Source organism: Elephas maximus, chromosome 8 (genome assembly GCF_024166365.1).
Source record: "Elephas maximus indicus isolate mEleMax1 chromosome 8, mEleMax1 primary haplotype, whole genome shotgun sequence".
Lineage (NCBI taxonomy): Eukaryota > Metazoa > Chordata > Mammalia > Proboscidea > Elephantidae > Elephas > Elephas maximus.
In genome coordinates, this window is record NC_064826.1 from 98,144,028 (window position 1) to 98,168,414 (window position 24,387).

General features: G+C 43.0%; 1 protein-coding gene across 2 annotated transcripts in view; it reads right to left on the reverse strand.

The window, feature by feature from the left end:
• Positions 1-8,715: 8,715 nt before the first annotated feature.
• Positions 8,716-24,387, reverse strand: part of AOAH (acyloxyacyl hydrolase) — a 257,138-nt gene continuing 241,466 nt past the window's right edge. For both annotated transcript variants that reach the window (XM_049893390.1, XM_049893392.1), the window contains 2 exons: positions 20,694-20,770; positions 8,716-9,445 (listed from right to left, as the gene is read on the reverse strand). In XM_049893390.1, the coding sequence (XP_049749347.1) occupies positions 9,317-9,445; positions 20,694-20,770 (206 nt within the window). In that variant the 3' untranslated portion in view covers positions 8,716-9,316. The remainder of the gene's footprint in view (positions 9,446-20,693; positions 20,771-24,387) is intronic.

Consider the following 24,387-nt stretch of genomic DNA (forward strand, 5'->3'; position numbering starts at 1 on the left):
TCGTTGGTCAATTATCTTGATCCTTCAAAGAACCAACTTTTGGTTTTGTTGAGTCTTCCTATTGTTTTTATATTCTCTATTTCATTTATTTCTGCTCTGATCTTTAGCATTTCCTTTCTTCTCGTGGCTCTGGGCTTCTTTTGCTCTTCTCTTTCTATTTGTTTGAGTTGTAGGGCTTACATTTTGATTTTTTCCATTTCTTCTTTTTTAATGTGTGTGCCTGTTGGTATAAATTGACCTCTGAGCACACCTTTGGCTCTGTCCCAAAAGTTTTGGTATTATGTGTTTTCTTTCTTATTTGATTCTAGAAATTTTGATTCCATCTTTAATTTCTTCTCTTACCCAGTGGTTTTTAAGCAAGGTGTTATCCAGTTGCCATGTTTTTTTCCTCACTTCTCCTCTTATTAATTTCAACTTTTATGGCATTGTGATCAAACAAGATGCTTTGTATAATCTCAATAATTTGGATTTTGTTGAGGGTTGCTTTGTGGCCTAAGAGGTGGGCTAGTCTTTAGAATGTTCCATGTGTTTTGGAAAAGAATGTACACTTTTTGCTGTTGAGTGGAGTGTTCTATATATGACTATGGGGTCAAGATGCTTGATTGTGGCCTTTAGGTCTTCTGTATCTTTGCAGAGTTCTTTTCTAGATGTTCCTTCCTTTACCAAGAGTGATGTCTTGAAGTGTTCTACTATTATTGTGCAACTATCAATTTCTCTTTTCAGTGCTGTTAGAGTTTGTTTTATGTATTTTGGAGCCCTGTCATTGGGTGCATAGATATTTTTTATGGTTATGTCATCATGGTGGATTGTCCCTTTAATCATTATATAATGTCCTGCCTTGTCTTTTATGGTGGATTTTGGCTTAAAGTCTATTTTATCTGAGATTATTGCCCCTCCTGCTCTTTTTTGGTTGCCGTTTGCTTGTTTTTTTTTTTCAATCCTTTGATTTTTAATATTTTCGTCTTTGTGTTTAAGGTGTGTCTCTTGTAGACAGCATATTGTTGGGTCATTTTTTTTTATCCTTTCTGTCATTCTCTGCCTGTTTAAGGGTGCATTTAAGCCAATTACATTCAGTGTGATTATTGATAGGTGTAAGTTTATTACTATCATTTCATAATGCTTTTTTTTTTGTGGTGCTGACGTTTTCTTTGTTCCTCTAAATCCTGTGCTGAGTTGCTTTTGTTATGGAATTTCTTTTCATTTCTTTCATTATTGTAGATTTTGTGTGTTATGGATTAAATTATGTTGCCTCAAAATATCTGTCAACTTGGCTAGGTCATGATTCCCAGTATTGTGTGATCATCCTTCATTTTGTCATCTGATCTGATTTTCCTATGTGTTTTAAATCCTATCTCTGTGATGTTAATGAGATGAGATTAGTGGCAGTTATGTTGATGATTAAGTTATATCTTAAGCCAATCGCTTTTGAGATATAAAAGAGAGAAGCAAGCAGAGAAATATGAGCCTCAAACCACCAAGGAACAAGAGCCAGGAGAATACCATGTCCTTTGGACCTGAGGTCTCTGCACTGAGAAGCTCCTTGACTGGGGAAGATTGATGACAACGACTTTCCCTAGAGCTGACAAAGAGAGAGAGAGAGCTTTCCCCTGGAACTGACACCCTGAAGTTGGACTTCTAGGCTCCTGGGCTGTAAGAGAATAGATTTCTCTTTGTTAAAGCCAGCCACTTGTGGTATTTCTGTTATAGCAGCACTAGATAACTAAGACAGAATTTGGTACCAAAAGTGGGATGCTGCTTTAACAGATACCTAAAATGTGGAAGTGGTTTTGAAACTGTGAATGGATAGAGGACTCAGGAGGAAATGAGGAGAGCTGTTACACTGGAGATGGTACAAATGGCAAGAGGTAGCAGTAGAGAAATGGCAGCAGCAGAACAGGGAGACCAGCTTGAGTTAGCCCTTGAGCCGACCCATACAGCGAGAGACCTGAGTGCCTTTGGCAGGAAGTTTCCTGGTGGAGTGGGTTACCTCTGGGCACTTACTGGTGGAAGTAGGTTTGCTGACTCATGGAGCAAGAAAGCTGAGTGCCTTCCAGCCAAAATTTATTGGCAGAGTGGGGGTGCCTCCAGGCACTTATCACTGGAGCTACAGAAAAAAAAAAAAAACTTTGGAATATTTGCTTGAGCAGGGCTGAAGTGGGTGGTGAGGCCTGAGGAGCAGAGAAGCTGAGGAACCGGGAAGCAGAAGCTATAGACACAAGGAGGACAGGAAGCAGAGCTGCCTCTGTCCCAAAGGGTATGGCCATGACCTCTGGGGTCGCAAAAACAGTGGAGCCACTACTCGGATGAACTAGGAGAATGAGGCCACCTAATTATGAGGGAGCAGAATTGCCATTCCAGTGGGCCTGAAAGGTGGAGCTGAATCCAGAGAGTGTGGCCAGCACCCAGAGTCTGGAGGGCAGGGCCATTGTCTAAATGGTCTCGGAGAACAGTGGATTATTTTCAAGCCTTGAGGGCTAATGCAACGTGTTTTGTTGACTTGCTTGGTGCCTGTTTTCCCTTCTTTCCTTCCAGTTTCTCCCATTTGAAATGGAAATGTCTAGCTTGTGCCTGTCTCACCATTGTATTTTGGAAGCAGATAACTTGTATTCTAGATTTCACAGATAAAGAGGAGTTTTTGGACTTGGAGTTGATTTAAGACTTTTGCTATGATATGATGGGGTTAATGTGCTTTACATGTGGCAAGGACATGAATTTTGGGGGACCAAAGGGTGGAATGTTATGGATTGAATTGTGTCCCCCCAAAATATCTGTCAATTTGGCTAGGCCATGATTCCCAGTATTGTGTGATTGTCTACCATTTTGTCATCTGATGTGATTTTCCTATGTGTTGTAAATTCTATTTCTATCATGTTAATGAGGTGGGATTAGCAGCAGTTATATTGATGATTAGGTTATATCTTAAGCCAGTCTTCCTGAGATATGCAAACATATATAAAAGAGAGAAGTGAGGAGAGAGACTTGGGGACCTCAAACCACCAAGAAACAAGAGCCAGGAGAATAGTGTATACTTTGGACCTGGGATCTCTGTGCTGAGAAACTCCTCGACCCGGGACGATTGATGATAAGGACCTTCCCCCAGAGCCGACACAGGGGAAGAGCTTTCCCCTAGAGCTGGCACCCTGAATTCAGACTTCTAGCCTCCTGGGCTGTGAGGGAATAAATTTCTTTTTGGTAAAATCATCCACTTGTGGTATTTCTGTTATAGCAGCACTAGATAACTAAGACATTGTGTTTACTGAAACTATACTTTTCTTCTTTATTTTGATGAGTAGGTTTGCTAACTTTCTTTGTGGTTACCTCGAAATTTACCTGTATCTTCCTAAGTTAGAACCAGGCTTTTATTACTTGGTATTGCCTTGACTTCTTCATTTGAAAGTTTCATACCAATGCCATTTATTCTCCCTTTTATTTTTCTAATGCTGTCCTCATTTACAGATTGACGTTTCTAATCTCCTGTTTTCAATATTTTAGTTTTGTTTTACTGTTGAGAGTTCATTACCTAGGTAGATTTAGGTTGTTGTCTGATGTTGTTGGTTCTGTAATCAAAGGACTCCTTTTAATAATTCTTGTAAGTTTGGTTTGGCTTTTACAAATTCCCTTAATTTCTGTTTATCTAGGAATGTTCTAATTTTGACATCATATTTGAGAGAGTTTTGCATGATATATTATCCTTGGTTGTCAATATTTTTCTTTAAAGGTTTTATATATGTCATCCCATTGCCTTCTTGCCTGTGTGGTTTCTGTTGAGTAATCCAAGCTTAGTCTTATTGTTTCCCCTGTGTATATGACTTTTCAATTTTCTTGAGCTGCTCTCAGAATTCTTTGTCTTTGGTTTTGGCAAGTAGTATGATTATATGTCTTGGTGATTTTCTTTTGGGGTCTATCTTATAAAGGATTTGTTGAGCTTCTTGGATGGTCAGCTTTTCATCTTTCAGGATAGTAGAGAAGTTTTCAGTCAGCAATTCTTCAATGATCCTTTCTGTGTTTTCCATTTTCTCCCCTGTTCTGGAACTCCAATCACATGTGAATTTTTCCTTTTTATTGTATCTCACATAGTTCTTAGGCTTTCTTTATTCTTTTCTCTGATTTTTCTCAAACAAAGTGGCATCCATGGATATGTCTTCAATTTTGCTCATTCTGTCTTCCGCTGTTTCAAGTTTGGTGCTAAAACATTTTATTGCATTGTCCATCTCTGAAATTTTGTTGTTTATTTTTTTGATGTCTAATTGCTGTTTTTGTATGTTTTCTAATTATTTATTTTGACTTTTTGTTCTTGTATTATTTTTCTGAATTCTTCTATTGCTTTGTCTATGTTATCCTTGATTTTGGCTATGTTTTGGTTGGTTTTGTCTGTGTTTTCCATAATTTTTTCTCTGTTTTCTTTGGTCTCTTTCCTAGTCTCTTCGAGATCCCTGGACATTACACACTTCAATTCTCTGTAAGGTAGTTCCAGTGCCTTTTCTTCTGTGAGAAGGTCATCTGGTGCTTTATTTTTGTCTCTTACTGGAACAATCTTGTCTTGTATTTTTATAGGTTTTGATATTGTTTGAGGCCTTCGAGACATTCAGGGACTATTTTATTTATTGATTGATTGTAGGTTTGTCTGTTTCATCTCGTTTTTTTGTTTTGTTTTGTTTTGTTTGGTTATGTTTGGGTAGGCAGGCTAGGCATGCTTTGTTGCTTGATCATCTGTTGGCACAATAGTTCTCACTACCTCGTCCAGGTGTGCAGGGCTGGCCACTCAGTTATAGTGCAGGTCTAGTGGGACGAGAAGGGGAGGAAATGGGTCATTTGTCTGCAGCATGAACTGGGCCAGGGCTGGGGGCTGGAGCAGGGTCAGTGACAGGGTGGGGCCAGAGCTGGCGGACAGAGGCCTGGTGTCTAGGCCGGTTCCCCTTGGGGTCATGAAGCATGGTGAGGGGGGCCCGAGCTGGTAGGGGTGGTCTGGGGTCTGGGCCAGGTCCCTCAGGGCTGCTGGTGTGGCAAGGCTGGGCCAAAGTTGGCAGGGAGTAGCCTGGGCCATGGATGATAGGGTGGAGGAGGAAGGCAGGAGTAGGGCCAAAGGTGGGTGGGCTAGATGGAGGAGGGCAATAGGGTGGGTTGCTACTGTGGTTCCTGGCAGTTGGGACTGCCAGGGTAGGGCAGTTCTTGCAGAGGGATGGGGGTTGTAGGAGCATGCTCCTGTGGTTACCGGGTGAGAGATTCTGGGCTCTTCCTTGAATTGCAGTCAGCAAATGTGGTCTTACTTAGCCCTAGGTTTGTCTGCACTGTACCTCTATTTCCTATTGGGAATTCCGTGGAGGTACCTTTCTGTGGGAGGTGTTGTTGGTTTTATTCCAAGATGGCCACACCGTGTCATTCCATTTGGGTGGGAAGCTCCGCTCGTTATCTCTACTCCTTTGCCTTTTTCTATCAGTTTCTTCTTCTCAGAGGTTTCCTATCTCTTACTTTATCCCCGCATTTAACATTCAGGGTTCCAGGATTGACGTCTGTACCTGTTTTACTCGTTTTTTTTGGGTCTTTGTTGTAGCAGGATGGCTTAGCGCATCTGATTATTCTGCCATCTTGGCTCCAACCCCATTGCTCCCATTTTAAAGATGAAGTAACCTAGGCTTTATAAGCTTAAGCAAGATTTACACCCAGTTGAGTGACTCCAGAGCCTGTGTTGCTCCATGAACTCTCCACTGATCATGTTTTGATGTGTCTTGAGCCCTATGAGGCAGCAGGAAGGAGCTTTATTCTTTCTGTGGAAGTTGTATGAGCTTTAGCATCTCTCATAAGCTCTCTGCTTCCCTGGTGCCTCACCCAACATCCAGGCTCCTGCTGATATTTGCAGAGCTACAATGTGAAAATCACTGTAAAAATATTAACTCCTGGGGCTTTTGCGAACCTGTGCAAAGTGTGCATCTTGGAGGGCAAAGTCTTCAGGTGAGAGGAAAAATCTCTGGGCTCTTCAGCCTGGATAGGCCCTGGGAGCGCTTGGCACCACATGCCCACCCTCCTGCCATGGTTTACTGACCGGACGGATAGGGCTCCAAGTAATTAATTATAAACAAAGCACCCAGCCATTGTTCTCAGGAACACAATGCCCTAAGAACTCCTTAGCAAGCCTCATTGTGTGCTTTTTATTTCTTATCTGCATTTCTATCCATCCAAAAAGCTTCAGAAGTGTAATCTCCTTTAACGACAGATTCATGATGATGAGGCCATTGCTTTCTGATACTGTGGTTTTAAGAAGTGACCCAGAAAACAGGCTTTAAGAGCAGCCTCCCCCAACATCATTACCCCAAGCAAAGGACCAGATTAAAAGAGCACTGGTTTATATGAATATTTATGCTAGAACCTCTGCCAAATCAGATTAGGGGAGGAGTTCATTCCTCAGGGCAAACACAAATTCTGTACTCAGATTTAATGAGAAACTGACGTGTTAATAGCATATCGATGCATCCATTCATCAGGAGATCTGTATGGCACGGCTGATGTGCTCCATGCCTCTCAGGCCCAGGGAAGATGCTGCCTTTGTCATATTTAGTTCTATCAGGAAAGCTACTGTCACGATGAGGATGAGGAGGATTCCAAACACATGACACAAAAGATGGGGAGCTGGGAATTCTGGCCCTAATGTGCCTGGGAAAGTCCTTTCTTGACACTGCCAGTATCAAAACAGCATCTCCCAGGATGGTTCCGAAGAACGCGACGCCCACTCATGGGTTGTTACTAGGTATCATGCAAGGAAAAGGTTCTGCGTCAAAAAGTTTTGGTAAATTATAAACTGAACAGGCTTCTTTACTGCAGGACTTCTACCCTGTGACTTTTCAGGAAGTAGCTAAATTATGTCGTGCTTCCAAACTTAGTGGAGTCCCTGGGCAGTGCAAAAGGCTAATGCGCGCAGCTGCTAACTGAAAGGTTGGTAGTTCAGGTCCACCCACAAGTGCCTTGGAAGAAAGGCCTAGTCATATACTTCCAAAAAATCAGCCATTGAAAATCATATGCAACACAGTTGTGTTCTGGCATACATGGAGTCGCCACGAGTCAGAATCAGCTTGACGGCAACTGGCTCCGAACTGGGGGGCTCTTCCTTCTCAAAGGCCCACACCCCAGAGTGGAAACTTTCTTGTGTAGTGGACCACCTTTGGTACCTGGGGCCCCTCCTCAGAATACAATTTTTAAATGCAAAAAAAAAAAAAAAATAGGATCACAAAGGAAATAAACTGTACTGAAATCAAATATCAAAATATTAAAGAATATTTTAAAATATTTAAAAAAGGACATACTTTAGTGCACGCATTATTTTGCATATGTATTAAGTAACGAGATCCAGACTGGATCTAATAATTACAGTTATTGCAAAGTAGTATGCCCATAAATACTATTTTAAGATACCTGCAAAAAATGAAATGTCATGTGAAAATATTTGTGACAAAGACAGCTAATACAGCTGTATTTTGTTGCTTACATTCGTAATTGAAGAAAATGCTACATTTAGTTAGAGGGTAGTGAAGTCTTAATTTTTTCCCCATTCATGTTTATGGATGCTCTTAATCCTGGGGCTTCCCATGGACTGTAGTGAAATTATATTGGTGAGTGGGTAGGGTGGGGAAGCTGTTGCAAATTACTGGGGGACTTAGATCCTGTTATGTTGGGTATGAATACAAGTCTCATTTGAAGATTTTTAGCTAATCTGCTTTGGTTGGGGGCCTGAAATATTTTTCACCAAGGCTTGAACCCAAAAGGCTCTACCCCAAATGAAAAATGCTAAGGGTGGAAAATAGAACTTCAATGGGCTTAAACATAGCAATGATCACGGTGTTGGACCAGGCAGTTTCGTTCTGTTGTACATGGGGTTGCTATGAGTCCAAACCAACTCGATGGCACCTAACAACAAAAACAACAAGTATTATTCCAGTGGAAAGTGATGAGCCCCAATCTCAATAGTAAAGGGAGGGATAAGCCTTTCTTTTGACAATAGAGGAAATAATTACAACAGAATGTTGGGGTACTTGGATGATGATCTCTTAACCCTCTGTGTCCCAGGTCTGCAGGAGCCCCAAGACTCCCCACCAAGCATGACCTAGAGGGAGGCAGGCTCTGTGTTGAGTGCTTTTCCTTCTTACCCTTCCCACCACAAGGATTGTGATTCCATCAACCTAATTAAAATGTGTCAAAGAAGATGCTGCATTTTTGTTTTTAAATAGAAAGAAGTAACAAAATGTGACTTGGAAGGCAACATTAACTTTCCATCCATCCGTCCGTCCGTCCGTCCGTCCATCCGCCCGCCCGCCTGTCCATCCATCGATTCTACCTTTTCCGTTGAGCACCTGCAGTGGACCAGGCATTGTCAAAAAATCTATGGATACACCTGTAAACATGACTGACCAGCTTCCTGTCTCATGGGGCTTTGGTTCAGGATCTGGTGCTTCTCACCAGGAGGCCACAGCAGGGATGGGGAGCTCAGGGACAAAAGGAATATTATAAAAGTCTTCCCATTTGGCAACAATTTTACGAATTTGCCGACTTTACCAATAATGCATTGCATAGCTGAAGGACACTCTCTTAAACTGTCAATAATAACTAACAAATTTTATTTTTCCATTGAGAATATTATAAAATCATTGTTATGAGAAGAAGCAGATTATGCAGTCAAACAATGTAAGAAAAAAATTTTTTAAAGTCATTTTTTTGAATTTTGTCATCTTTTAAAAATTTGTAATTTACTGTGATTTCTCTTCTTATTCTAAAAATAAATATTCACGTTTGGGCTTAATCTTTTTTTTTTTTTTTTTTTATAACTTTTTATTCTCTTTTTAAGGAGGACATCACAAAACCTGGGCTGTACCTACTTGTGAGAGTCCTTGGGAGCCTGCTACAGCCTTTCTAGGAGAAGTCTCAAAGTGGCTGGGCCATCTTTCAGAAGCCACCAACAGGGGAAGGATCAGTTTCCCAGCACACTAGAACCCTGGGTAAATTGCTAACCATTTTATGTACTTTTCTTTTCTAGAAGCCTCTTTTCGAAGACTTAGCTATTACAGAGCATCAACAGTCTCTTATTTGGAATGGTGCCCAATATACTTTATTAAAGGTTATTTGAGGGACAGTTGATGAGAAATTGGGGAAGCAATCCCAGAAGCACCCTGAATCACACTGTAATTCAGATACACTCTTAGAACTAAGACTGAAGTACTTTGCAAAGGTACTGCTAAAGAGCAGTCCCCATAATCAGTTAATGAATGAGTTGACGAATTTATACAAGTTTCTATCTCCTTAGGCTCCCCAGGAGTGGGTGTTCCTGAGGGATTCAGTGTCCCCCTTGATCTCCAAACACCTTTTCAATCTGAAGGTTGAACGGATTCTCCTTTCCCAGGACTTCGGGCCACTGGAGCTGTACCTTCTTCCAGAAGTTATCTGCGAGCAGCAACGAAGCCACCTGCAAGAGAATATACAAAGGAGGAGTAAAAGGGGAACTATACCTTGAATTTAGCTTGTGAGACCCTGAGCAGGGTGCTCAAACTCCTGACCTACAGAAACTACAAGGTAATAAATATGAGTTGTTTTAAGCCACTAAGTTCTGGTAATTTGGTATGCAGTAATACATAACTAATATACTTTCTCAGAAATCCATTTGTTCATTTATCTGCGGTCAGCTAACAAGCACTGTAGGCCTAAGGCTCGGGTTTTGGAGACGAACAGAATGAGTCTCAGGTGAACAGAAGCTACCAGTCTAGTAAGGGAACCAGGTATGCAATGTGACACCACCAAACCCATGGGGAGAGCTGTGGTAGGGATGCACACAACTGGAAGAGAATTAAATCCATTGTTCAATCTACTGTGTTCAATTGAATTGTGCTGAACTGAGTTATGGATTGAATTGTGTTCCCCTCCAAAAATGTGTTGGAATCCTAACCCCATACATGTGCATATAATGTAATGTTTAATGACCTTATATCTGATGTAATATAATTACCTTCAACAATGCAATCCAATGTAATGCGATTAATAGTTGAGGTCATACCAGTATAGGGTGGATCCTAAACCTAATCACTTTCGAGTTATATAAAGAGTAGCATACACACAGGGATGGGCACCCACACACACAGGAGAAGAGATGCCATATGAAGATTGCCAAGAACCAAGGAACGCCTGGGGCTACTGACAAGGAAGGAATTGATGTGGCTGAGATCCCGATTTGGACTTTTAGCCCCCAGACCTGTGAGAAAAGAAATTTCTGTTCTTTAAAGCCACCCACTTGTGGTATTCATGTTACAGCAGCACTAGGAAACCAAGACAGGTGTCAGCTCTGCTGGGGTGGGTGAAGAAATTGGTCTTCTCTGGAGGAGGTGATGGCTAAGCTGAATTTTCAAGGAGTTCACTGGATGGATGATGTGGGGAAATAGTATACACTGTAGAGGACCCAGCCTGTGCAAAGACATAGCGGCATGGAGAGAATGGCATGGTTGGGGAACTACAGGAGCCTGGGAGATGAGACCGGAGAGGTCACCTAGTAGGGCTGGAACCCTGAAGGAGGCCATGAGTGCTGAGGGTCTGGCTGGAGTGCCAGGTAACATCTGCTTAATGCACAACAGGTTTTTTTCTCTGGCTCTTCCTGCCCAACATCCGCTCTCTGGTTCTAGGCTGCATGCCAGGGTTTGCTTTATTCATGATGTTAGCAGGACCCTTTCCTGCTTGTCCAATCTTCTGGCCTTCTATTAACACACCTTTATTGGCCAGGCCTTCAGAAGCCTGCTGGCTACATTCCAACAGTGGTTTTAGTGTGAAGTGATGGGAGAAACATGATCGCTGAGGGCCTCATAAAGGCGTTACACTGTTCATGGAAGATGCTAAGGAATCCATTCAAAAGCACATGGACCTTGTCCCCGAGGGTATTTCACATTCACCATTCCAACAGGCAGAGCTGCCAGCTCTCTGTGTGGCGTTTGGTGGCCCACTTCCACTCTCTGGGCCCCGATTCTCTTATTTGTAAAACAAGTGGGCTAAAGTACATGATCTGTAAAATCCCTTCTGGGTCTAGAGTATTTGTAAGATTTTAGCAGTTGTTAGAAACAATTATAATTGATGGAGTCACTGCATTAAATATCTCCAGTATTTTAATTTGTTCCCAAGTCTTCTGAACTACATCTCAAATTCCATTTATCCATTTATCCATGGTCTTGATCATACCCATGTGTGTGTCTCACACACACACCCACACGCACACCCCCCACACACATACCAACACACACACACATACCAACACACACACACATACACACAAACTTACACATATGCACATCTACACACACATACAGGGTCAGCAGAAAAGAGGAAGACCCTTGACAAGGTGGATTGACACAGTGGCTGCAACAATGAGCTCAAGCACAACAACGACAGTAAGGATGGTGCAGGATCAGGCAGTGTTTCGTTCTGTTGTGCATGGGGTCGCTATGAGTCAGAACCAACTCAACAGCACCTAACAACAACACACACATACACGCATTCACACAAATGCACACACCACAGACACACAAATGCACACATATATGTACATACATACTCCACACACATTCACACAAACACACATATACACACATACATGTACTTACACACAGCACACACATACCCGCATGCACACATACATGCAATATATACACATATACACTTCTTTGCACCTGCCAAGCAGGAGCAGTTCAGAGGCTGGTCATCAAGTTTCAAGTTTTCGGGGAGGAGCCTGATCATCTACACACAAAGCAATCTACGTCTCTAAGACAGAAGGCTGGTCTTGTGGCTGTTTTTCCTGCAATTTCTGAACAAAGTATTTGCTGCCAGACTTGCGGAAAATCAACTGGTTCTTCTTTTTGTTTTTTTACTTCCTTTCAACTTTATACTCCTAAACTGTCTTCCCAACAATTGTGTGGTACCAAGGCATCAGTGGTCATTTATTTCCTGATCTAAAATTAATAAGGGAGGAGATAGGGGTGAGGGCAAGGAGAGGGAAGCTAAAATGAAATGGTAACTGTTTGCTTTGAAAGCAATTACCTGGCTGTCACTGTAATGGAGATTAAAATATTTATGAATGTGCACTGCTGATATATTTGGTCTAAAAGGAGAATTGCAATGTTGCTGCTAACATAGAGACTAGTGATAAAATGACCCACTCTAGTCATTCATTCATTTATTCACTCATTTGACAACATTTACTGAGCACCATGGGCTTTGGCTATAATCAGTCTCCTGTTATAATGCCCATGATGCACTGTACCAGACAAGGCCCAGAGATGCTTTACTCTCATTACTCCATATTAGCTGCTGTTTCTTGAACACAAATATTCTAGCAATGTCTATTCATTGTGGAAAGTTTTTAAGAGACAGTTAAATGAAAAGAGAAAAAAACCAAAAAAGTCATCTGTAATTACACTAGAGGCAGCCACTATCTATTCAAAAATAGGATCCCTCTGTAAATATCATTTGATAATCTGCTTTTTTTTTTTTTTGAGATATACTTAACAGGTCCCTGGGTGGTACAAATTGTTTGCACTTGGCTGGTAACCAAAAGCTCGGAGGTTTGAACCCACCCAATGGCAATGCGGAAGAAAAGGGCTGGCAATCTGCTTCAATAAAGATTACAGCCAAGAAAACCCTGTGGAGCAGTGCTACTCTGTAACTCGTGGGGTTGCCATGAGTTGAAATTGACTCGAAGGCAAAAGACAACAACAGTGTACATACAGGAAAATTTGCTGTGTTTGGTAAACGGTTCTATGAGTTTTGACAAATACATTTGTGTAATCTGTACCCACAATCTGTAATCTGCTTTCATTTCCTTAGCTCTATACTACAAACATATTTTTGTCACTAGAAGTAGATCTGTACCATTGTTTTTATTTGATGCAGATGTTCCATCTGAGGGATGCACACTCATTTATTTAACCAGCGGGAATTTTTGCCACACACTTGCCCAGGTTTGTTAGGGTGGATTTTTAACTTTGCTCTAGTAGAGCTCAGAATTAAATTTAGTGAGAGTTTGTCCCTGAGGTTTCCCCTTAGGACAGTGGAAGGAGGCACGCCCTCCCCCCAGCACACACAGCCTCAGCAGCACAGGAGGGGTTTGTAGCTGTCTTGCTCACTGTCCCCTCTGAACACATGCAGGAAATGAAATCTGCTACAGAGGTGTGCTGGGGAATGGAGTGTCCTGGTTAAATGGGGGCTTTCTGGTTAACAGAGCTAGGCCATTCCTTGTTTCTTCTTTCCTGATTGAAAATCTTTCAGAGTCCACTTTTTTGCTGAGCTGCATATAATACTCTGGCCTGTAGGGTCGCTATGAGTCGGAATTGACTCAACGGCATTGGGTTTGGGTTGACATATAATAAAACTAGCTGCTGTCAAGTGGTTCCAACTCATGGCAACCCATGTGTGTCAGAGTAAAACTGTGCTCCATAGGGTTTTCAATGGCTGATTTTTCAGAAATAGATTGCCAGGCCTTTCTTCTGAGGTGCCTCTGGGGGGACTCCAACTTCCAACCTTTTGGTTAGCAGCTGGGAGCATTAACTGTTTGCACCACCTATAGCACAGTAAAGCCAGAAGGAGTTCTGAGATCAAGTCAGCTTCATGTTATATAGCAAGGCTGCTGGGAGTCCCCAAGGTGCCAAAACTGCATGGTGGTCCTTGGCCCAGTGAGAAGGCCTTGCTCCTCTTTAAATTCTCATAGACGGATCAACAAAGCAGGACAGCTTATACCCTATTGTCTTATATAAGTTTTTGTTGCAGCAGGTCTTTCAGTTTTTATTTGCAGTCAGTTCACCCCAGGACTCAAGCATGAGTGTATGGGGTGGCTGGGGAGGTGGATAAGGCTCTTGATTGGGCCCTTGGTGACAGCCACCAGCTTTCAGAATTTGTCCTCTCTCCTGATGACAGTTTTTAAATTGAGCCAAGCTTCTTTGCTTAACTATATTTTTATTTATGATGTTCTTCCCCAGTTAGGTCCCCAGTCTTCCAGGCAAACACAGTGTCAGGTCTACCCCTCAAGTTCATGGGGCATCCCAGCAGTGCGCACAGCTGGAGCGGAACTGGGCTTCCTCCACACTCACACCTCACAAGCTCATGGCATTTATTTTGCTATAAAAATAACACTTTTTCCCAGAACAACTATAAAAACAAATCCTGAATGGTAGCTACATTTTTGTAATATTTTTAAAGACTAATGCAAGGCAGAACAAGATTTTGCCAAAATTTATAATGGCTTGATTCCTTTAAAGTTGAACTCTCATTAAATTCAATTCTAGGAGACTACTGGAGCCCTGGTTGCACAGTGGTTAAAGTGCTTGGCTGCCAACCTTGAGGGTCGCTATGAGTTGGAATTGACGTGATTGCAGTGGGTTTGGTTTTTTAGTTTTGGGGTCTGCTAGACCTAAGTTAAAAATTCACTCTGATTTTTCCTGCAGCCAGAAAGCTTGCAGGTTATCTTGCTAAAACTGCTTTTACGAAGCTACACAGAAACCCTTACCACAGGGAAGGCCTAGCTTTGTTCCTTTGGCCTCCTAATCCACTCAGTTTATTGGACCTAGTAAATTTGGTCCCAATTAATTTTAAATTTAAAACATGACATTGGTGAAAGATATATTTAAACATTTTAGGATTAAGGGAAAATGTAAATTCTGGCTTTAACCCCTCTGTGCTGACTCATTGTAACCATCACCAAACCACTGTTGCTAGTTGATGTATAAAGAAAACGAAGTAGAAATGGTCCCTGATTCTCTGGCAGGGCCGCTGTAAGGTGACTGGCAGGTAAGAGTTGTTTAAGGGTACCCCCTTTCCCCCTCCCCATTGCCAGCAGAACTTCCCTTTTGGAGGACTCTATAAGTCTGCCCAGGGCCTTTGGTCCCTAGGAATTCACAAGTTGAGACAAAAATATGAAAACTATTAACTTTTTAAAAACAAATTCATTGATTATGGGCAATGGTTAATTTTATATATCAGCGTGGCTAGGCTATGGCTTCTGGTTGTTTGGCCAAACACTTTTTTAGATGCTATTAGGAAGTAGTTGACAACCCTGGTGGCACCAGTGGTTAAAAGTTCGACTGCTAACCAAAAGGTCAGCAGTTCGAATCCGCCAGGTGCTCCTTGGAAACCCTATGGAGCAGCTCTACTCTGCCTATAGGGTAGCTATGAGTCAGAATTGACTTGTTGGCGAATTTTTTTTTTTTACAGGATGAAGTAGTTCAACCCACTGCAGTTGAGTCGACTCATAGTGACCCTATAGAACAAATTAGAATTGCCCCACGAGGTTTCCAAGGTTGTAATCTGTAGGGAAGCAGACTGCCAAGGAACAGCTGGTGGGTTTGAACTGCCGACTTTTCAAAGCTTAACCACTGCGCCACCAGGGATCCTTTTATGAAGTAGATATGTGCGATTAAATCAGTTACCTTCCATAATATACTCTAACGTAATGTAATCAGGCGAAGGCCCTAAGAGCAAAAAGAGAGTTGCGCTAGGGGGCATTCTGCCTCCAGATATAAACAGATATTTTGGTAGGCTTCTCGCTTCACTCTCCCATTGCTTGATTTCAGACTTGCCAGCTCCCGGGGACGAATTACCCAATAAGCTAGGTATACATGGGCTTACTTGTGCTTACTTACTAATCTGTGGTGCACAATTTCACCTGTTTTTAACATCAAAGATGTGGTAAAACCCATGTGAGATTAGTAAGTGAACACAAGTAAGCCTGTGTGTACCTTGCTTGCTGGTTAATCTGCCCCAGCAGCTCCTTGAAATTGTGTGAGCCAATTCCTTGAAGAAATATCTGTCCATGTATCCTTCTATCTTGGGTATCCTTCTATCTGTTCCTCCATCTGTCCTTCCATGTATTCATCCATCCATCCATCCACCCACCCATCCATCCACCCACCCACCCATCCATCCACCCACCCACCCATCCATCCACCCACTCACCCATCCATCCACCCACCCACCCCCCCACCTACCTATTTATCTGTCATCTACAGTAAAACCTGTGAGAGCCAGAACTCAATGGGCTTGTCTTGTTTTTCCAGGTCTCAAAAGTTTTCCGCCTTTGACAGGGTGCAGTCTTAACCACTTTTCTATTACTTGTTTTAGGGAAAAATTGTTTGAAATCAACTCTATGGCAATGGGGCTGTTTTTTTGTTTTCTCTGACAAGTTTCTGCCTTACACAGCTTCTGGCTTTCGCAGGTTTTACTGTATTTATCTACTTCTCACTGGTTCTATTTCTCTAGAGAACCCTGACAGACATTATATAAACTCATCTGTCTCCAGCAGTGAACAGGGTCAAGGCAGAAGAGAGAGGAGAGGGATTAATGTTATGGAAAATTCACTGCTTATAGTAACAGTTTCTTAAAAAAAATAGTTTTTATTGTGCTTTAAGTGAAAGTTTACAAATCAAGTCAGTCTCTCACACAAAAACCCATATACACCTTGCTACACACTCCCAATTACTCTCCCCCGTAGTGAGACAGCCTGCTTTCTCCCTCCGCTCTCTCTTTTCATGTCCTTTTCGCCAGCTTCTAACCCCCTCCACCCTCTCATCTCCCCTCCAGACAGGAGATGCCAACATAGTCTGAAGTGTCCACCTGATCCAAGAAGCTCACTCCTCACCAGCATCCCTCTCCAACCCATTGTCCAGTCCAATCCATGTCTGAAGAGTTGGCTTCGGGAATGGTTCCTGTCCTGGGCCAACAGAAGGTCTGGGGGCCATGACCACCGGGGTCCTTCCAGTCTCAATCAGACCATTAAGTCTGGTCTTATGAGAATTTGGGGTCTGCATCCCACTGCTCTCCTGCTCCCTCAGGGGTTCTCTGTTGTGTTCCCTGTCAGGGCAGTCATCGGTTGTGGCCAGGCACCATCTAGTTCTTCTGGTCTCAGGATGATGCAGTGGCTGGTTCATGTGGCCCTTTCTGTCTCTTGGGCTTGTAATCACCTTGTGTCCTTGGTGTTCTTCATTCTCCTTTGATCCAGGTGGGTTGAGACCAATTGATGCATCTTAGATGGCTGCTTGCTAGTGTTGCAGTAACAGTTTTAAGAAGATGGCTTGGGGAGCTGTTGAAATGATAAGAGCTGAGGACATTGTTTTGGCAGAAAGCATGGCTTGGGCGAAGCTTCTAGGATGGGAGATGCCGGGGTGTTTTAACAGGCCGTCCAGGAGTAGCCAGGGACACTGGGTTTGCCGTGTGTCTCTGGATCCTTCAACACTTTCTGCTTCACTGTTCTCTGATTTGGGGCCCAGAGATCTTCTAAGTGACTCCTCACATGCTCAACTGGGCAGAGATTTTAAAAAGTGGATATTTGAGCAGGTAGAATTGCTGCTTCTTCAGAGCCCACACATCTGGGTCTTGGGTATTTGCAACATTGTTTCTTTTCTAAGTTAACTTTCTTCCCATTCTTTCAGCAGTTTGAAGGCTACTCCTAAGTCTCTGAGGAACTTGCTCTTACCTTAGGACTCTAGTCATTTCCAAGGTTCCTGATCCAGTGTGCCCTTCTGTGGCGGGCAGTGTCTAAGATGGCCTTTAATGCTCCTCGCCTCCTGGTAGTCATGCCTGGTATAATTCTTCTGCCTTGAGTGTGGTGGGATGAAGCTAGGTGCCATGTTGGAGAGGCTCATGTAGCAAGGAACCAAGTGTAGCCTGTGGCCAATGGCCAGTTATGAACTGAGACCCTCACTCCAACAGCCCTCAAGGAACTACATTTGGCCAACAAACATGTGAACTTGGAAGTGGATCCTTCCCCATTTGAGCTGTCAGATGAAACCCCATCCCTGGGGACACCTTGATTGAAGCCTTGTGAGAGAAGACAAAGCAGAGGACCCAGCTAAGCCATGCTTGGATTCCTCACCCACAGAAACTGTGAGATAATAACTGTGTTGTTTTAAGTAATTTGTTATCAACAAATTCTCCAGTCATAATTCTCTTTGGTCTTTATTTTCCTTCACAATCTTACCCTTTGCAGCAAACTCATTCTTGTAAATATCTCCAGCTCTTAACTATAAGCTGGTGACTCCTAAACCTGTGTTTCCAGGACAGACCACCTTTCTGAGATCAGAACCCATAAAATGTGTCCAATGGCTTTGGACAGTTCCATGAGGATGTTGTGCAGCCATCCCAAATTTAGCATGTCCAATCTATCCCTTCTTCTGAGTTCCTTGATTTAGTGATGCTTATTTCTCTTTATCCAGTTGCCCAATACTGAGAGTCATCTCTCTCTTACCCACCCAATCCAATCAATCAAGTCCAGCATTATAACCTTCTACTTTTCCCCTTATGTTAAAGAAGACATTTCTTAAAATTCTGGTTCTACATTTTGAGAGTGGGATGAAAAAGCTAAAGCAGTTGTCAGTCTGTATATTAGGATATTCTATGTTTGTTTTTTCTTCCCATTAAAATGCAAACAAAAAAGTCAGATAGTGGATATGATTTGGCTTAAAAATTATCATGTTCAGTTGCAAATTTGAGCTGGCCAACAACCCATGTTTATATTTATTAAACTTATCTCCTTAAGAAAGATGAGCTGTTGAACCAAAAGTGGTTAGACCCTCCCCTCACTTCTTTAGCTGGGTTTTGGGAAGAAATAGGCCAAGAAGAGATAAGTGCACTCTGCTCTTTGTGGTAAGGGGCCAGTTCCAGCTGGTTTTGCTCCGATGTATAGGAGCTGGTTGAGGACAACAGGAGGCACTTGAACAAGGTCTGTGTCTGGCCGTTTGGTTGGGATTATGTCCTTGCGAAAAATATGTTTGAGACTCAGCCCTGCTCATCCAATTCTTTCAAAATGGAAAAGATGTGGGCTCCTGTAGCTGCCCTGTGGTCCAGGATGGCTTATTAACACTACATATGCTGTAACGTCCATCATCTGGAGGGGAGTATGTGGGGACACCGAGGGGCTGCTGTCCATGGCTTCAAGCCATAACTGCATGTTGGTGGTGCTCACGTCTGTATCTACAGCCCAGGTTCCTGTCCTGAGCTCTAAACTTGTATATTAACTGTGGAAAGAACATCTCCGCTTGGACCTTCCATAGGCCCCTTCAATCCAGATCCTCATATTTAACCAGCTTTTAGCCAAGAATTCTTTTTGGTCAAATCATCCAGTGTGTTACACAGGAAGGTTAGGTATTCTGAGGTACATCATTCTGATTTTTTTTTTTTTGTTGTTGTTATTTTAAACAGTGAGGTGGGCATTTGATAAACAAGCCAACAAAAAAAACCAGTTGCTGGGGAGTTAACTGCAACGCATGGTGACTCCATGGTGTCAGAGCAGAATTGTGCTCCACAGGGTTTTCAATGGCTAGTTATTTGGTTGTAGATCACCAGGCCTTTCTTCTGAGGCACATCTGGATGGGCTTGAACCTCCAGCCTTTCAGTTTGCAGCAAACCACTGTAACTGCACAAATCATGCAGCAGTTGGGGGATGCCACTGTTCACACTGTTGCTAGAGTGGCACTGTACTTTTTTTTTTTTTTTTAATTGAGATACCTTTTGTCCTGCCTGTGGGTAGTTGCTAGAGCTTGGCCAAAAGTGGGCTGCCCTCCATTCAGGCTCCTGAGGGGACGATAAGTCCTCCCTGTGGCCTGGCTAACCACTGAGACTGAGGCCACCAGGAGACAACACCGCAGGAGTGACTGTCAGGTTTGTAACCTTGCCATTGCCATGTCATACTTACCAAAGGCTGGGTCAGAAAGACTATAGTGATGGAGGATTGCCTGAGGGAAAATGGTCCATACATTCCTGTAAATGATCAGCTTTCAAACTTTTAAAATCAAGGAATGTCATAAGCAACTGCTGTATATACAACAGATACAAGTGGAGCTCCCCTTGTCGAAACCAGGATAACGGGGTGGGGCAGTGCACGAGGGCCAGGGTCTTGCCCCCAGCTCCCTGTGCTTTGTGAAGAGGCCCTGGCAGACCTACTTCACTGAATTGTATTCCTGGAATCCCAGAGGAGAAACAGCTCTTACTGCAGGATGCTGCCAAGGACACTGTTCTCTTCTCGTGCTGCGTCCTTTCTAGGAGGTTAGCCCATTGCTGTTGAGTTGAGTCTGATGCATAGAAGTAATTTCTCACAGGTCTCATTTCCAGGAATCGTTTTTCCCCCAGAATACTTGATTTATTTTTTATTTTATGGAGTCTGTGACTCAGGCCCCTTTTGCATCAGCTTCCAGAAAGCACAGAGCTAATTTTGTAGACCATCTCTGGTGGTTTTTTAGGACATCTTTGTACCCATGGACTGGAGAAGTTAAGTCAGAAATCCAAGATCTATTTTCTACTTTATTTTCCTTTTACCCTAATTTCCACTTAATTTTTGTTTAACCTTCTATCTTACATGTTTTTGTAAGTTACTGTAAATACTTTCTGGAACAAAACAGGATAAAAATTAATACATGAATGTATAAAAAAACCCGAACCGGTTGCAGAGGAGTCAGTTCTAACTCCCATGTGTGTCAGAGCAGAACTATGCTCCACAGGGTTCTCAATGACTGATTTTTTGGAAGTAGGCTGCCAGGCCTTTCTTCCAAGGTACTTCTGGGTGTACTCGAACTGCCAATCTTCCAGTCAGTGGCCAAACACATTAACCATTTGTACCACCCAAAGACTCCCGGAAATGTATAAATACACTTAAGAATAAGCGGGCAGAGCCTCCACCAACCATCTGTGCCTGTGTTTACCTCACTGGGGTGGAATCCATCGACGGGTTCGATGAGCTGCCAGGGCTGCCCCCCTCTCCTCTGCCACTCCTCTGTGACTGCAGGACAGAACCAGAGCGTTAGAGGCATGCTTCCACAAAGAACCATCAATGTCCGAGACAAGGACCCCGAGAAACGTCGTCAGAGCTGCCCACTGCCCTCCTGGCCTGGCCCATTGCTCACCAAGCCAATGCCACCTCTGAGCTGTTAGTTTGGGCTGGGAGCTTTCTGAACAGAAATGATCTTCTCATCAATTTCCAATCAGAAAGACAATGTGTGAGAGTGAGAGTGTTGGGTAGCAGTGGTGTATGTCACTCAGAAAGTGGTTGGGAGAGATGAGCTCTAAAATATTCAACACCAATTTAACTCCATCTCATTTTTCAAGGGCCTTGTAGGACGGTGTTGCAGGAGCAGGAGGGGAAAATGAAACATTTTGTTAACATCTCCTTTCATGGGCTTCCATTTACATGCACCGCCTGCGTGTGTCAAGCAATCACCTTTAAAAATCATACAGTACATCAGAAATATTCTATAATTACATAAAATTATCTCAACATCACATTTAGAGGGAGGATGGCTACAGAGAAAATATTATGAGCCCCAAAGTGATGAAAAGCAATAAAACCATCCTTCAACATGGGTGAGAGAACAAGAATATCAGTTGCTCCAAGGCAACAGCATAATTAACTCTATATTGTAATATAATATAGTCAATAAGAACTCCTCAAGGGAATTACAAATCCCCGGAGAGCCTCCAGAGAGGAAAAATCTGAGACTGTTGCTTCTGGCACAGCCCAGCCTCTTACTTCCTCGTGTCCAGCAGGGAGCAGGCACAGCTAAGATTCTTCCAGTTTTTTCTCTTCACCCCTCAGAAAAATCAAGGGCAGAAGCCTGTGCTCTCTTTCCTTCTATTCCTCTCACCCCAAGGAAAGGGACGGAGATTCTATTGGGGGCTTTGATTGGACAAGAGAAGCCGGATTTTCCAGGGCTGAATCAGTATTACGATGCTTTTGAAATTAGTCCTAATGTTACGACGTGTCACTTTTGCTTACTGTCCACTCCCTGTCCCTAGATAATGCTGCCCTGCTTGGAGGTCAGGAGAAAATTCACGCTCGTGGTCTGGAGTCCTGCACAGTGAAGCTCCAATCTTGGGTAGCTTATTCCCTGGTGGAACTGCTTCTGAGTTTTATGGGAGCTTATTAGAAGCAGCAGCCACTGAAAACTGGTCTTCGTATTTTTTATAAAACTCAAAAGGGTAATGGTATAGTCTGGAAGCGGATAAGGATGATGGCTGAACAGCATGGTGGACATAATTAATGTCACTGAACTGCACGTGTGAAGAGTGTTGAAATGGCAAATGTTTTGATACCCATATATTTACCACTATAAAAAAATTAATAAAAAAACAAAACTTGAATTGAGGACATTGTGTACTGTGCTACACGGTGTCTCCCACACAGACTCCCAGAGAAATTCCTTAGTGCCCGTAAACAATGTATCTCTTTGAAAGAATGGGGTGTGTCTACCCTTCGATAGGAAGCTCAGAGCTGTACTGATGCTCAAACCACACAACCCCTTTTGAAATCTTGTTTGCCCAGCCAGCTTGCCACCCTGAACAATTTCTCTTTTGCCTTTGGCCATAGGAACCCTATGAAAGGCAGTCCTTGCAGAAGCTTGCCAGGCTTCGTCTTCACTTTGCCAGGCCTGTTCTGCCTGTTTTGGGGGAACCTTAGAATCAGACCTTCTGTTTCAGCTTCAGTTTTGGCTGTTCCACCTTTCCCTCTGGACCTGACACTGCAGCTCCTGTGGGTTCCCAGTCTTACCCCTTTGGTTGCGATGCTGGCTCTGCCTGCTCCAAAGTCCGTCCAGCCCATCCCCATCTCTGCTTCACTCATCTGCTGTGTTCTTCACTCAAGCCTGTTTCAGAGTCTTCTTTCTTTCCCTCATCTGGGAGATGATGGACCAGTCTCCTCCTCGTTTTTTGGGTTCTGCTTTTCTACTTTCTAACTTTACGATGATTCCCTATCTGAGCTGTCTCTAATCCAAACTTCTAACAAGTTGCATTTGGAAGAGTTTTTGCAAATGCAGAGCCAGCGTCACCCCCGGTGAGTCCCCTCAATGCTCTTTGTTCTTTTATGGTGTTTGTCTCACCTCTGCCTTGCAGACCCACAGGGGTCTCTAATACAAACCCAACAATGAAGGGGAAATGCCAAGCCCAGGTAAATGTCAAGTCCTTAACTTCATAGTTGACATCACTTCCTTTCTACCTGTGCTCCTTTACTTCACAAAATTCTTGAGGAACTTTCTCCTGATTCTCCCTTTATTTCTTCTGTTTGGTCTCATCTTATGCCAAATAGGCGTTAAAGAAAGGAAAGAAACAATGAAAGAAAATCCCAATAGGGTGCTAAGGAATGCCCAGACATTGCTAAGAAGATCAGGCCAATTGCAAATGATCCTAATCCAGAGTCCAGAGCCTGCTGAAAAGTTGCCAAGAGATGGATGATGAGTAAGACATGAGGCAGAGGCCTTTCGCATTAAGTAGATATCCACCCAGTCCTGGACCTGACCCAGAACTCCCAAGCATCTCTGATCTGGTGTGGGTAGGAAGCCTCTTTTAACATTTTGTGACTCCCCGTGTTTACAGAGAAGATTTCGTGTCAAGCTGAATCTGAACCTATGTCTTCAGTGGCCAAGAGAAAATCCAGATAGAATGACTATGATCAGAAAATTTGGAAAATCTGGAATGGAAAGTGAAATTGAGTCTATAAAACACAGTTTAAGGTCATGTTCCTTAAGAGGAATGTTTACTAGGAGTAATTCAAATTCCAACCCATAGCGACCCTACAGGACAGAGTAGAACTGCCCCATAGGGTTTCCAAGGAGCACCTGGTGGGTTCGAATTGCTGACCTTTTGGTTAGCAGCCACAGCTCTTAACCATTCTGCCACCAAGGTTTCTAGCAACCTTATAGTGGCCTCTATTTCTTCCCTGATTGATTTCAGAGTGGGAGATCCAGTTGAGGGTAAGATGGTAAGATTGTTTTCTTCGCACTTGGAATTGTAATTCAAAAGGTCATATTTAAAAGGTCACATTTGCTTATGGATGAGTTTCCTCTAGTGTGATTCAATTTTGGCATCCGGGCTTAAAGTTATTCTAGGCTCTTTCCATTTCGATTTGAATTTTATGTTTGTGACTGACTACCAAACTGAAACGACAGTCCTTAAAAAAAGGGAGAAGTGGTGATACAAACATATAATTCAGTCATCAGAATTAGTGACTGTTTTCAAAAGGAGAAGGGATGGCCATTCTCTTCCAACTCCTCTTGGAGGCTTGGGAATCCCATAGTTGTGGGGATTGTGGAAGGAAAACTGAGGAATGCTGCCATGTTTTGCATGGGATCAGGGACATATCCTAGGATGGAAGGCAGTGGGAGAGTCTCGCTTTTTATTATCACTGTATTCCAGCAGTTCTAAACAATGCTGGCATTGTTTAGAGCCCTGGTGGCGCAGTGGTTAAGAGGTGGGCTGCAAACCAAGGGGTCAGCAGTTTGAATTCACCAGCTGCTCCTAGGAAACCCTATGGGGCAGTTCTATTGTGTCCTATAGGGTAGTTCTACTGCATCCTATAGGGTAGTTCTACTGTGTCCTATAGGGTTGCTATGAGTCAGAATGGACTCA